Source organism: Nelumbo lutea, chromosome 4, assembly GCF_056320005.1.
Source record: "Nelumbo lutea isolate HS-2025 chromosome 4, American lotus-T2T, whole genome shotgun sequence".
NCBI classification, from domain to species: domain Eukaryota; kingdom Viridiplantae; phylum Streptophyta; class Magnoliopsida; order Proteales; family Nelumbonaceae; genus Nelumbo; species Nelumbo lutea.
In genome coordinates this window covers 10,470,174-10,483,898 of record NC_142687.1, presented here as the reverse complement: position 1 = coordinate 10,483,898, position 13,725 = coordinate 10,470,174, and the positions used below count along the sequence as shown (strand labels likewise).

Genomic DNA, 13,725 nt, shown 5'->3' with positions numbered 1-13,725 from the left:
AACGTTCAACCAACCGAGGGCTGTCTCGTTGGTGTATTAGCTGGTTTGTTCCAGTGTTGACGTGAAATGAATCCCACAACCAGCATTTGGGCTATAAGGGGATTAAGGGGAAGCTACTAATACCCAAAAAAACAATGAAATCCAAGTGGCTCCAATCTTTTGCTTTCTGATGGCATGAGTTCTAAAAAAGTATACAATAATAATATGGTTTTAGTCATGGTTTTAAAAAGGCAAAGAGGTGTATGAGCCAAACCGCTTTCCATGTGGCCGAAGAGGCTTGTGTCTCAGTTTTTGCGAGGTGTACGCCTCATATGAGAAACACATTTAAAAAAAAAAGTAAGAATTGAAAAAAAAAGTTTTCCAGTTTTGGTTGGCTATAAATAAAACAAAGTAATTACACTTTAAAAATCAAATCATGCTCAAGATTCAAAGTATCGATATGTATTATTAATGCTTTTTTTGTGTTTCTTTTATTATGTTTTTTAAATCTGATTTAGGGGAATCGGTTTAAGACTCAGATACTTTCTGAACCGTGATTTCAAATATATATTTAATTATCTATCGTTTGCTAAATATATTAATCCTAATATGCCAAAAAAAAAAAAAAGAGATAATTATGATCATTCTCTAAGTTAAAGAAAAAAAAAAGAAAATGTATCTAATTTGAAAATTTGAACAACTTCCAAATCACTCCTTTCAAGATGTGTAACATGTATTTAAGGTTTCAAGCGGGGTTTATTTTATTTGATAATAAAAAAGAAGGAAAAATGTATGATATCGAAAAAACACAGTATGGAAAGAGTTTTGATCAATTTATTGGTAAGTTATTTTTCGGATATTATATTGGACACGTGTCGCAGAATGAATGAACTCGCACTGGATCACTCAGTAAAAGTATTTATCTACCTTTCATCTCATTTACACGTGTCATAATCAAGGGTGTTTCTGTCTATTCCTCCTCTACTGCAGAGGAGCAGGCACACATGTAAACTTACTATTAGTTGAAAGAAGGTAGAAATGAAATCGAAATCTAATAAGTAATAAATATTAGTTACTACTCGCCAGCAGGGAGTCGGACTGTATGGCAGTAGAAATGTAGAAATTCCTCTCTGTCTGATTCTGATATGTAAAAAGCATAAAACCATAAAGCATAAATAGGCCACCAATAAAGACTTTTCGTCCATTTGACGCTTCTTTTTCGGAAGCGTCCGCTCTGCTCGTGAGGAAAGAAAGAGAGAGAGAGAGAGAGAGAGAGAAAGAAGCAGAACGAGGGACCGAGAGGAGAAGAAGAACAAGAGCCCAGGATTTCCCGCCGTTTCTCCCTCCCCATCTCCTACGCCTTTCCAACTGCGACGAGAGGTACTCCTTTTCTCTCCTAATTCGGTGTCTAGGGTTTCTCGATTTGTTTCTCTGATTCCGAATTATTATTTTTTCCCTCTTCAAAAGAAACCCTAGTTGCAGTCGAAAATATTTGTTTTAAGAGGATTTGGTCTCTCTAGTTGAACTATATATATATTTTTTGCCTGTTTTGTTTTCATTTCGGTTGTATACGATCTGGCTTCACTAAGGCGTTGGAATTTTCTGATTCTATCTTCGAAACTCTACATGCATGAACTTTTGCGGATAATTTAGGGTTTCTATTTTGCATCCTGTAATTCATGTAGACGCTGTTTCTACCAACTTTTCGGATCTGGATTTCATGAAATTAGTCTATGGTAGTTGTGTTTATGTGATCTAAGGTTCATGATTGGTCGATTTCGTGGTGGGGGGGGGGATATATTTTCGTTGCCGGAGCCTTTCTCTTTCAACATTCTTACAGTTTGGCATCTAGGTCCTGCGAATGTTTACATAGGTGGAGCTTTCAGCAATAATCCGATTCTGATTATATTTGGATGACGCTTCTTTTTCCTGGTTGGTTGTCATTGCCATCCTTATTTCGTTTTTGTGATACGTTTTTTTTTTGTCTTTTTGTTTCGGTTAATTGTAGGGTTTCATCCTTGGTTTGCGTGGGGGTCTTGGTGATCGGTGCTGGGAGTTTCGGCTGTGGATAAGGGTCCTATTGGAAGGTTTCGATTTCATCTAGGATTATACTTTTATCGGGAAGGTTCTTGCTGGTCTTATTGTGTTCATAACTGTCTGTTGGGATTCAGAATTTTATTGCCTATTGATCCACGTATACTCCACGAAATCGACTCTGGACCCTGTCCAGTAGAGAGGCTTAATTTTTGGTCTAGCATTTTTACGTGTGATCTTCTGTTTGCTTCGTTGGATATGGCTGCAACTGCGTCTGCTTCCAGTGGTCCACGTTATGCACCCGAGGATCCCACACTACCCAAACCATGGAAAGGTTTGGTCGATGGGAGTACAGGATATCTTTACTTTTGGAATCCAGAGACCAATGTTACTCAGTATGAGAGGCCTGTTGCCTCCTCGCCCATGCCACAGAAACCTTCTTCTTTGCCTATAAGTTCATCTGTTCAAATTCAACCATCCTTTCAAGGACAAAATCATAACGGTGGCAGTAAAGAAGATGGCCGTTATAATGGGAGCACCAATTCTGCAAGTTCTGGAGCAAAGAATTACCAGGTATTTTCTCTCCTAATATGCAACAATATTCAAGATAATCTGTCATATGGATAAATAGTTAAAAGAAGAGTACAGATGAAATTGTTCATTTCATCTTTTTAGGTGTAGGTTTTTACTATCTTTCATGACTTGCTTCTCCAGATGCAGATGGAACGTGTTGAGACCCTGATTTGTAGTCATTGGATTTAGAGTTAGGTCTTTTTTTGGGGGGGATTATGGTGCTAAGGGGCCATTTGATAACAACTAAAGTGGCTAAGCTGAACTGAATGACCTATTACTTTGTCTTTTAGTAGATAAAATAAATAAATAAATAAATACCTAATATATTTGAGAATTTAGTATTCAACCCAACTTCAGCTTCAGCCATTAAGGAGCTCAAAACCTCCTTAATAGCTTATTCAATAAAAGACAAAGCAATAAGCCATTCTGGTCAGTCACTTCAGTGGTTATCAAATGGAAGTCTGCACTTGGCATCAGTTGATATAATTCTACTATTATACTATGTTTCTATTGTCTAGTATATACTGTTTCACATGATACAAAGTTTAAATTGTTGGAACTGCACCTATGTTTATTTGTTACTTAGCAGTGGTGTTAAAGATATGGCAAAGGATTTTCAGCCCCTAACGTTGGGCTGTATGTATATTTTATTTTCTAACTTGATACAATATGCTTTGGTTTTTTATTGGTGTGTGTTATTGGATAGCATGATTGTCCCACTTATTTATTATTATTTTCATGTCAGAGTGCAAGAGGTGGGAGTTCTCATTCCCATAATATCTCTAATGGGTCTGGTACATACAACCATGGGCATGGACAACCTTCAAGGCCGTCTACCAGAGGACATGGATCTTCAGACATGGGAAGTGGTTTATCTGCAGAGTCCTATCGCCATCAACATGAAATAACTGTTTCCGTAAGTATCTAAATAGCAGCTTTATGATTTTTCTATTTGGTTATCTCCTTAACAGTTTTGTAGATGCCTCAAAACCCATAAACCTCGATATTGCAGTTGACTGTTTTTCATTTTATCTGCTTTACTGAGTTTAGTTGGTACCTGAAGGTGCCTTTCTTGAGTTTCTTGCATGTTTTAATTGATTTTTCCCGATGGGGTTTCATTGGATTTATCATCTTTTGGTCCTAAGAATGTGATTTTTTTTAACATGATTCGAAGTACTTATCTTGTTTGGCCTACTCATGCTTTGGTTGTAAATAAAACCCATAGGTAGATTTTTAATATTTGAAACAGACAATAAGCATAAACTCTTAGCATTTAAGTTTTCTTGTCATTGGTATTTTTTCGGAAGTGGAAATTTTGGGGTTTGATGGTTGATGCACACTCTACCAGATTACTATTGTGTTGATGATCATTAAAATCATTTTATTAGTTGGATCTTTGTTGTCTGTCTAATCTCATCTTCACTTTCCAGTCAACCACTTCTCATGCTGAGCTTAATGGGTCTGGTATATACCTGTGGGCATGGACAACCTTCAAGGTTGTCTACCAGAGGACATGGGTCTTTGGACATGGGAAATGGTTTATCTGTGGAGTCTAATTGCTGTCAACAGTGGGTTAATTTTATTATGTTGGTTAACGGTTTGATTTTGTTTTCTTTATTTATGTAAACCTTCTCAGGGAGATGATATACCTACACCCTTCACAACATTTGAATCTACTGGTTTTCCCTCAGAGATTCTTAGAGAGGTATTATTTGTGCTTCCTCTTAGTCTTTACATATGTATGCACAGCTATTATGCAAGTTTTTGTAAGCTTTCTCAGTTCTGTACCTGAACAGTTTTTAATATACAGTTTTTATAATCGCTGGAGGTCCATTGTTGAACTTCAGTCTCATGTGCATTTTTCCATCTGTACTTTGTTTTGTCGCAGGTGCGATATTTGCTCCAGGGAGGAGCTAATGTCGTACGCTGTGCCGCCCTCCTTGTGGCGGGCTTGCATATAGTTGGAGTGCCCCTATGCGGTGGACCAATTTTTGAGAAGGGCTTTCAAAATCACTCAGTTCGTGGCCGGGCTGCCGCCGGTGATGGTTCAGTCTGCCACTCGGTCCAAACAGAAGGCCTTTTTCTCCTGCTTCAGCTTGCATCCGCAAGCAGCGGCCGTCTGCGCATGGAGGACAACGCTTCTTGTAGCGTTTCCAAGTCCTATGGTTAAATCCAAACAAGAAAAACAAACAGAAAGATAAACTTGAGCCGGTACCTCTCCTCATGGGGGTCGCTGGTTGTTTCCTTTTCCAGGTACATCATGCAGGGTTCTCTGCTCCGACACCAATCCAAGCTCAGACATGGCCAATTGCTCTACAAGGTCGTGATATTGTGGCCATTGCAAAGACAGGGTCGGGGAAGACCTTGGGTTACCTAATGCCAGGGTTTGTACATCTGAAACATTGCCGTAATAATTCACAAATGGGTCCAACTGTACTGGTACTTTCTCCAACAAGGGAATTGGCAACCCAAATACAAGATGAAGCTGTGAAGTTTGGCAGATCATCAAGGATTTCTTGCACGGTTTGTTACTTGTGGCTCCACATTTCTTTCATCCATTGCAGGCATATGTTGTTTTTTTGGTGCTACATAAATTATTTTCAGAGATGACTAGCTTTTTGATGGTCTTAATACTGATTTTGTTTTGTTTTGGAATTGCATGAAACTGATTCTTGAGCATCAATTCAAATAACCCCCCGTATGTTGCGTTTTTTATATCAACCTCTGCATTGGGACAGGCCAACACAATGGATAAATGGTTTATGGTTGTTTAGATATCAACCTCTGCATTTATCTCCTTACATTTCAATGATTTTCTTATTAGCTATAAAAAAGATAAGTGGATGTTATCTAAAACGGACATCCAGAACCATGTCTTTGGTCTTCCACTGAAGCATATTTGAAGAATACGAGGATTTTTGAGAAGATACTTAGGGTGCATTTGTTTTTTGGATTTTGAGAGGGGGGAAAGCTAGTCAATGGGATTTTGGGTTTCCTATTCATCAAGATACCTATGGTCTTTTTTCAGATTTATGTGGGGGGTCCACAGAAAATTTATTTTCCCTGGGTAGTGATACCCATCTCTCAGGTGGGTAACTTTTTCATTTGGGGGAAGTTGCCAACACTTGGGTGGAACAAAATTGCCCCTTTTAATAATATGGATTTTTATGGCTAAACGGTCATTTTTTTATTTAATTGGGAAATAAAAGAACATGGGTAAATGCACTTACCCGGGCAAGTGCTTCCTGAAATACAATGTATGACATGTTTAACATAACCACCACCATGCCGAAATGAATTCTCTGTTTACATACCTCATTTTATATTCTAAGCCTTTACTGCAGAAACGTTTATTGGTAGGTAATGATATTTGTGTGTATTGATTGCTGACATCGCTTCCCTTGTTTGTCTGTGGTTGAAGTGTTTGTATGGTGGAGCCCCAAAAGGTCCTCAGCTGAGAGATCTGGACCGGGGAGCAGATATTGTGGTTGCCACTCCTGGCCGGTTAAATGATATTTTGGAGATGAGAAGAATTAGCCTCCGCCAAGTTTCATACCTTGTGCTTGATGAGGCAGACCGCATGTTGGACATGGGTTTTGAACCTCAGATCCGGAAGATTGTCAAAGAAGTGCCTGCTCGCCGTCAGACCCTCATGTACACAGCAACATGGCCCAAGGAGGTCCGCAAAATTGCAGCCGATTTACTTGTTAATCCAGTTCAGGTTAATATTGGCAGCATAGATGAGCTTGTTGCCAACAAAGCTATTACCCAGGTTTGCTCCAAGAAAACCTTTCATTTACTGATGTTACTGTTATGTGAAGTTGTGTATATTCTTTTGTTTGCATTTTCAATTTCTAGTTTTAAACATATTTGCATGGTTTTTTCTGTTATTTGTTCACCCATCATGACCTGAAAATTGATAGGCTCATATGGTTACTCCATCTTCTGCAGTATGTTGAAGTGGTGACACCAATGGAGAAACAGAGACGATTGGAACAGATATTACGATCTCAAGAACCTGGCTCTAAAGTTATAATCTTTTGCTCCACCAAGAAGATGTGTGACCAGTTGGCTCGCACCATTACCCGCCAGTTTGGTGCAGCAGCTATTCATGGTGACAAATCACAGGGTGAAAGGGGTTATGTGTTGAACCAGTTCCGCACCGGGAGATCTCCAATACTAGTAGCAACTGATGTTGCGGCTAGAGGACTGGATATCAAAGACATCAGGTTAGTAACTACCTGTTTTCTGCTTTTGTCCTCAACCTCTGCCTTCAAAATGGCAATTTATTCCTCCTATTTTTGGGTGCTTGTTTCAATATCCTAATTGTAGCTCTGGTTTATATTCTTATTCGAGGTTTTTTTTAGCTCAGATTGTGGCAAGAAAACATTTGAACCGGATCTTCTATTTTGCAGGGTGGTCATCAATTATGATTTTCCCACCGGCATTGAAGATTATGTTCATAGGATTGGGAGGACTGGAAGGGCAGGAGCCACCGGTGTTGCTTATACATTTTTCTGTGACCAAGATGCAAAGTACGCATCTGATCTTGTAAGGGTTTTAGAAGGTGCTAACCAACGCGTTCCACCTGAAATCCGAGACATGGCTGCACGTGGTGGTGGGATGGGAAGAACTCGACGCCAGTGGGGTTCTGGATCTGGTGGGCGTGATGGCGGGCGTGGACGGAACAATGAACCCAATTATGGTGGAAGGGGTGGGCGAGGTGGCCCTCCACTATCATCAGGTAGGCTAGAGAGAGGTCAAGGGGGTCGTGGATCTGATCGTGAGCCTCGTGACAGGTATTATAGCCATTCACTGATCCCTCCATCTCTTGAATGAAAGCTGGTTATCTTTTGATACAACTCACTGGAAAAAAATGTCAACAGGGATAGGCACGATCGGGTTTACAATGATGGCCATGATGTGGAGAATCGTGAAAGGTATGATAGGGGGGGCTACACTACAAATAATTTGGATCACCGTGCTGTGGATCGGGGTAGAATCCGCAGCCGCAGCCACAGCCGAAGCCCCAACAAGGTGCCTGGATGGGGCCGTAGCCATAGCCGTAGCCACAGCCGTAGTCCCAACAAGGTGCCTGGATGGGGTCGTAGCCCTAGCCGAAGCCCCAACAAGGTGCCTGGATGGGGCCATGGTCGTAGCAATAGTAAGAGCCACAGCCATAGTCGAAGCCATAGCCGTAGCCGTAGCCGTAGCCGTAGCCTTGACAGGTTTGGTCGGCCCCTGCCTGGAAGAGGACATTCTCCGGTACATAGAAGAGAGACTTCACCAAATGTTCATAAGTCAATGGGCCGTTCACCAGCATATCAGAAGCGGCAAAGAGGATCACCATACCATGGTGAAAGTGAGAGAGATGCCGGGAAACCTGTCCACTCCCAGAGTCCACAGCGTGAAAGGTCACACAGCTCGTCTGATGGGAGAGCGAATGAGAAGGAAACTTATGATTCGCCTCATCAGTGGGGAAGATCACCTACTCATGGACGGGAAAATGGAGGGCTTACCAATGTGAGTGACTCACCTTATCGGGGGGATGAAGAGGAAGGCATGATATCACCGGAGGAAGAGGGCATAATTCCAGCTGATGAAGAAGGAATGATTCCGGAGGACGAGGGGGATGTAGGAAGGACTGAAGAACCTGATTCACTTGGCAAATATTGATGATGTGCATGCGAATGCGATGAAAATGTCTTCTCGCGCTCTGGGCACTCCTTTTTTTATTTTTTTTTTAGGATTCTTTTTGATAATTTTGTGGTGATTTTGGGAATTGTTGTAGTAGCTAAAAATTGGCCAAGTGTAACTGTATTACTACTCTACTCTACCATAAAGGAATGGACAAACAGGCATAGGGCAAAGCTGATATGTTCTTATAATCACAGTTACTACTAGAAACGGGCGGAAATATAATTCTTGCATGTTTCCATTCCTACCTTTTTTCTCTCTTGATCTTTTTCTGTGGTGGTGGGGAGTCGTCTTGACAATCAAGGAATGATGTGTATTTGATGACAAGCGAAAACATTTTCCACTGGTTACCTCATCCCCTCTTATAGACAATCAAGGACGCCAGCGTTCCCTAGTGTTGCACCCCGATAAAGAGTTGTTTAAGAAAATTGAGAGAATTAACCGAAGGAAACTTGCTGAGTGGAAAGCTGGAACTCCTTATCCACCATTTGCATTGTTCGTCGTTTAAATTTCCCAAGTAAAACCAAGAAGTTTTCCTTGGGTGATGAATAAGATGGAAAATCAACAAACTTGGGTAAATGGAGCTCAATTTGTAATCTCACAGAAAAATGGTGGATGGGGCTTCAGACAGATGATTGTGACATGCATAGCAAAAGTAGGATGGGAAGTGTTGATCCAAGTATCCAACCTAATAAACCTTTGGGTGCAATTGATTAAAAATAAGTATCTCGGATGGAAGGATTTAAAGAATTGGATGGGAGATAGTTTTTTTTTTTTTTTTTTTATATCAATAAATTAAGAATTAAGATGAAAAATTACAACTGGAATGGAGGGGTAAAGAATCTTAACCCTCCCTGTCACAACTAAAAAACAGATTACAAGAGAGCCCAAAAGAAATTTGCTCTTCTCACCCTCTGTTTAGCCAAGTGTCTGCCATAGAGTTAGCACTCTTCTTGGCCCATTGAACCCTTGTATGCATGTTTTGAGTTAACTGATTAATTTTCCCTTTTTCATTTGAAAACTTTCACAGGCTGTTCCCTTTCTTCTGCAACCATCTAACAGTCAGCCGAGAGTCATCTTCCACCAGCAAATTACTTATCTTCAACTGCCTCTCTTAATCCCTTCTAGAGCTGCCAAAATTTCGGCTTTGATCAGAACAATCAATTTAAGTTCTGGAGTGACATTTCGGTTGGTGATAATATTAGTGGCATCGCTCATAATGAAGAAAATATTCAACTTGCTGAATTCATTAGTCCTATCAATCACTAATGGAGGGAAGGCAAAATTTTAGAGAGGGTTCCTCAAGAAATATGGAATAAGATTAGATCTATTATTATTCGTTCCAGAGAAAAGGAAGATGAAATGATTTCGAGACCTGAGACCAAAGGTAACTTTGCAATTAGTCCAGCATATTCCATTCTTGAAAAGGAGAATGATGGTTTCTACAACCAGTGCCCACCCTGAAATTTGGAAATTAAAATGTATACAAAAAATAAGATACCTTATCTTCTATTAAATAAAAGATTATTGAGCAAAACAAGATTATAGAAAATTGGGTATGAATTTAGGATTTGTTTGGTTTGCAATCAGAATCGAATCAGAATCCTTTGAAATTGGAATCTGAATAATCTATTCCCATAGTCTGTTTGGTTCAGACAGAAATAAGAATGAGAATTGAAATCAGCTGGAATGAGATTTCATTCCCAAATGAGAGACAGGAAATGACTATTCCCTCAAATGGAAGAATGTCATTCGAGAAGGAATGAGAATGAAATTCTAATTCCACCCAACCAAACAGTTGGAATCAAAATAACTCATTCCAATTCCGATTCCAAACCCCTATTCCTGCGAACCAAATGGGGCCTTAGATGTGAACTGCCCATATTGTGGTGATGAAGAGGACGTTAATCATATTTTATTAAATGTCAAGTTGCTTTTCAGGTGTGGCTAATTCTGGATCGATCATTCATACACCACAGAAGATTGAATCTATTGGTGGAACTGATTAAAGAATAGGGGAGGCATTGATTTATGTTGCTTTAGTTTACTGAGTAACATTAGCAGAAGAGCCTACAGAGGAAGGTCCGGATATTCTGACCTTCTAGGAAGGTAGTTGTTATTGGGTACACGAGGTCTTTTGGGGCTTCAGAAATCTGAAATCTGCAATAACTCATGTCATGTGACTCCATCCCTGATCTTGTAATTAACCTAATTAATTATATAATAAATTTAATATATTTTTATTCGTTTCTTTGATATCAAGCACCCCACCTAATAAATGTAGTAATATCTGATATTGAATTAGGGTTATTTAAGCTATCAAAGAATGGATAAGGACTTAAGCTTGAATATTAATATTTACTTAACATGATTAAGTGCTTTTTGAATACTGGAAAATAAATAATGATATCCTATTGCCAACGATACCCTTGAATTCAAGCCATTTCTATACTTGGTATCTTTGCAATGTTCCACTTTCAGCACCTATTTCAACAATTAATTATCAAATGGCCCGTAAGAGAGGGGAGCTTAACCGTCACAATTAATAAGCAATGCTAACCGTTCGATAAGCCTTCGGATCAACGGTCACAAATCCACTAAAAATGCCATCCCCCTGCCTATTAATAAAAAGCTTCAGAACCCCACAACACCAAATACAACCCAACTGTCTCCCTTTGTTTCTGGTATTCTCTTTATCTCTTTCATGGAGTTGGGATTATTCTACAGAGCTGGTCTTGAATACCAGCCAATGTTTTCGTTGGGAAATTGCTCCAACCCCAATTCTGGTGATGGGTTTTCTCAAGAAGCTTCCTCATTAAAAAGATACTCCCAAGATCTTCACCATGCTCATCATTTTCCTGGTGATGGGTCATCATCAATCATGGCATATGGATTTCCAATTCCACGGTTCGATCAGGTGGGAACAACAGCAAGTGGGTATTCAAAAAACTTGAGAGTATTCGAATCTAAGCCTTTTGTAGAAAATGGTGGAGATGTGGTCATGGAGTCGTTTCAGAGTAAGAGCTTATTGAATTATGATCAGAGAACTCCAGGGAGCTACATGGCAGAAAAAGATAGAAGTCATCAGCCACAAAATCTTGGAGAAACCGAGTCGACTAATTTGGGGTTGCCAGATGAAGCTTCATGCATCGTCCCTGCTGACAATGGATTGCATAGGAAAGTTGGCTTAAACAAGAGGAGAGTGTCAGTAAGAAAAATAGGCAAACTTGATGAGAGAAACAAGGTAGTTAAAGCACAATGGACCAATGAAGAAGACAGGTACTTATATTTCTTACTTGATCTTCTTACTAGTAAGTAGTTTTGATTTCTATATTTGAAATTGATGTTAAAATATATACAAGTAGAAGTATTGATCATGCAAATGTGTACATGCACAGAGTACTAGTCGAGTTGGTGAAGCAGTATGGAATGAGAAAATGGTCTTATATTGCTCAACAATTGAACGGGAGGATAGGAAAACAGTGTCGAGAGAGATGGTACAATCATCTGAGACCTGATATCAAGGTTCTTCTTTTCTCCTCCACTTAGCTAACTCCTTTGCTTCCTTTCTCTTTGTTGAATCCACATGCATATTCCATGTATAATCAAATTCAAATGGGTTATATACATACATATACATGCATGCATACATCTCTACATGCATCAATCATCATCATAATCCTTATCCCAACCATATGGGATTGGCTACGTGAACCCTATTTAGCCATTCCATTTTGTTTAGTGTCATATGCTGAGGCTTTCTACCAGAAAAACAGCATTTTTGCAGAAGTCAAAAATTAAACTTCCTTTTTGCTACGCGCTGATAAGTGTAATTACTAACTTTGTTGGTTTGTAAATACGTGGCATTTCTTTGACATTGTGTAATTGTTAAAGCATGTACGTACAAGATTGACGGTTATGCACTGTTCTGGCATCAATGCATGCATTACATACATGTATTATTATGTATATTCATCATATCCCTGTGTGAATTTTATTTGCAGAAAGAAATATGGACTGAGGAAGAGGACATTATTCTAGTGCAAGCCCATGCAGAATTAGGAAACAAATGGGCAGAAATTGCAAAAAGATTGCCAGGAAGGACTGAAAACTCCATAAAAAACCATTGGAATGCAACCAAAAGAAAGCAATTATCAAAGAGACGATATTGCCGAGGTTCAAAATATGCAAAATCAAGCTCACTCTTACAAGACTACATTAAGAGCTTAGCTGCAGCATCTTCGGCCGGGACGGATTACATACAACAAGACAAGTACTTCACCCACTCAAACATGCCATCTATTCAAACCATGATCACATCATCACCAACTGATGAACAAGAGACCAAAGATTATTGTGCTGGTGATCGGTTAGTCCCTGCAGCTTTTGATTTTGACTTCGACATGCCGGATTATTTTTCTTTTGATGCAAAATTGCTTGATGATAGATGCAGCATTGAATCTTTGTTTGAGGAGATGCTCTGTGTATCTGTTGTTGATGAGAAAAGTTGGGAGATGGAGAGGCCTCTGCCTCTGGACTGTGAAGCGAAGAGGGAGATGGATTTGGTGGAGATGATCACTCAAGGCAACCATTAATTCCAATATCAATGAATGATGTTATCATTAATCTTTAGATTAGAAAATAAAAGGGGAGAGATATATAAGGCTTAGATGTAGATGTAGATGATAATGATGATGATGAAAAAGGGAGTGAGAAGGAAGCTATAGAAAACGTTAACACAATTAGTTAATGTTTTAATGGTGTTGTGCATAACATGTGCTGTGGAGTTGTTTATTAGGAAATTTGGACTAGATGCATGCATGAGCTTGTTTTTGTTGTTATTATAGTTATTGTTGTAATCTCCCTTTGTTTTGTTTTTTTAGGGTTTTGAGTGTAATCATCCTTGCTGGTTCACATGAACTTCCTGAATGTCTACACTGCAGTATGAGCTGTGAAGCTTAAGCCATGCATGTATTGTAATCACTAATCACATACATGCATGCATGGGTCATGGGACATGGGGTGGATAATATTTCATCTATATATGCTTTGCTTACTAATGTAATGGATGCTTAATTTGATTTTACTTTTTTTCTTTTTGCCTGCAAAATTTGGCTTATTTTAAAGTGTATTAAAATTTCCCTAATTAAAGATATTGGCTCCATGTACTTTGCTGCTATTAAAGATTATGAATGAATAGCCAGTAAAGGTGGCGTTGGATTACGATCGTTGAAGGACAAGGTGCCCACTCTTGGGCCCTTCTTAGTGGGTCACTGGGTCCCGTCCATTATGTATATCAATGGATTTCACGACGCCATCACTGGGTCATGATTTAATATTTTAGGAATCTAACGAATTGGACATGCCAATATCAATCCATTATTGATCTAAGCCGTCCAAGGTAGTGGGAGACTGTAGAGGTGTAAATGGGGCTTTGTCACC

The 13,725-nt window shown here is 39.3% G+C and overlaps 2 protein-coding genes across 3 annotated transcripts; both read left to right on the top strand.

Annotated features, from left to right (window-relative positions):
- The first annotated feature begins 1,074 nt into the window (after positions 1-1,074).
- Positions 1,075-8,530, top strand: LOC148853867 (ATP-dependent RNA helicase-like protein DB10). Of its 2 annotated transcripts, XM_088941463.1 has the most exons (9): positions 1,075-1,359; positions 1,988-2,586; positions 3,332-3,502; positions 4,223-4,291; positions 4,840-5,109; positions 6,008-6,358; positions 6,538-6,815; positions 7,002-7,385; positions 7,473-8,530. In XM_088941463.1, the coding sequence occupies exons 2-9, from the start codon at positions 2,272-2,274 to the stop codon at positions 8,260-8,262; spliced, it is 2,628 nt and encodes an 875-aa protein (XP_088797589.1). In that variant the 5' UTR covers positions 1,075-1,359; positions 1,988-2,271; the 3' UTR covers positions 8,263-8,530. The 2 variants fall into 2 exon arrangements, with proteins under 2 accessions (XP_088797589.1, XP_088797590.1); XM_088941464.1 differs by lacking the exon at positions 4,223-4,291 and having other exon boundaries at positions 1,174-1,359.
- A 2,457-nt stretch (positions 8,531-10,987) lies between these two features.
- Positions 10,988-12,878, top strand: LOC148853866 (transcription factor MYB98-like). Its single transcript, XM_088983507.1, has 3 exons — positions 10,988-11,562; positions 11,682-11,808; positions 12,288-12,878. The coding sequence occupies exons 1-3, from the start codon at positions 10,988-10,990 to the stop codon at positions 12,876-12,878; spliced, it is 1,293 nt and encodes a 430-aa protein (XP_088839633.1).
- The last annotated feature ends 847 nt before the right edge of the window (positions 12,879-13,725 follow it).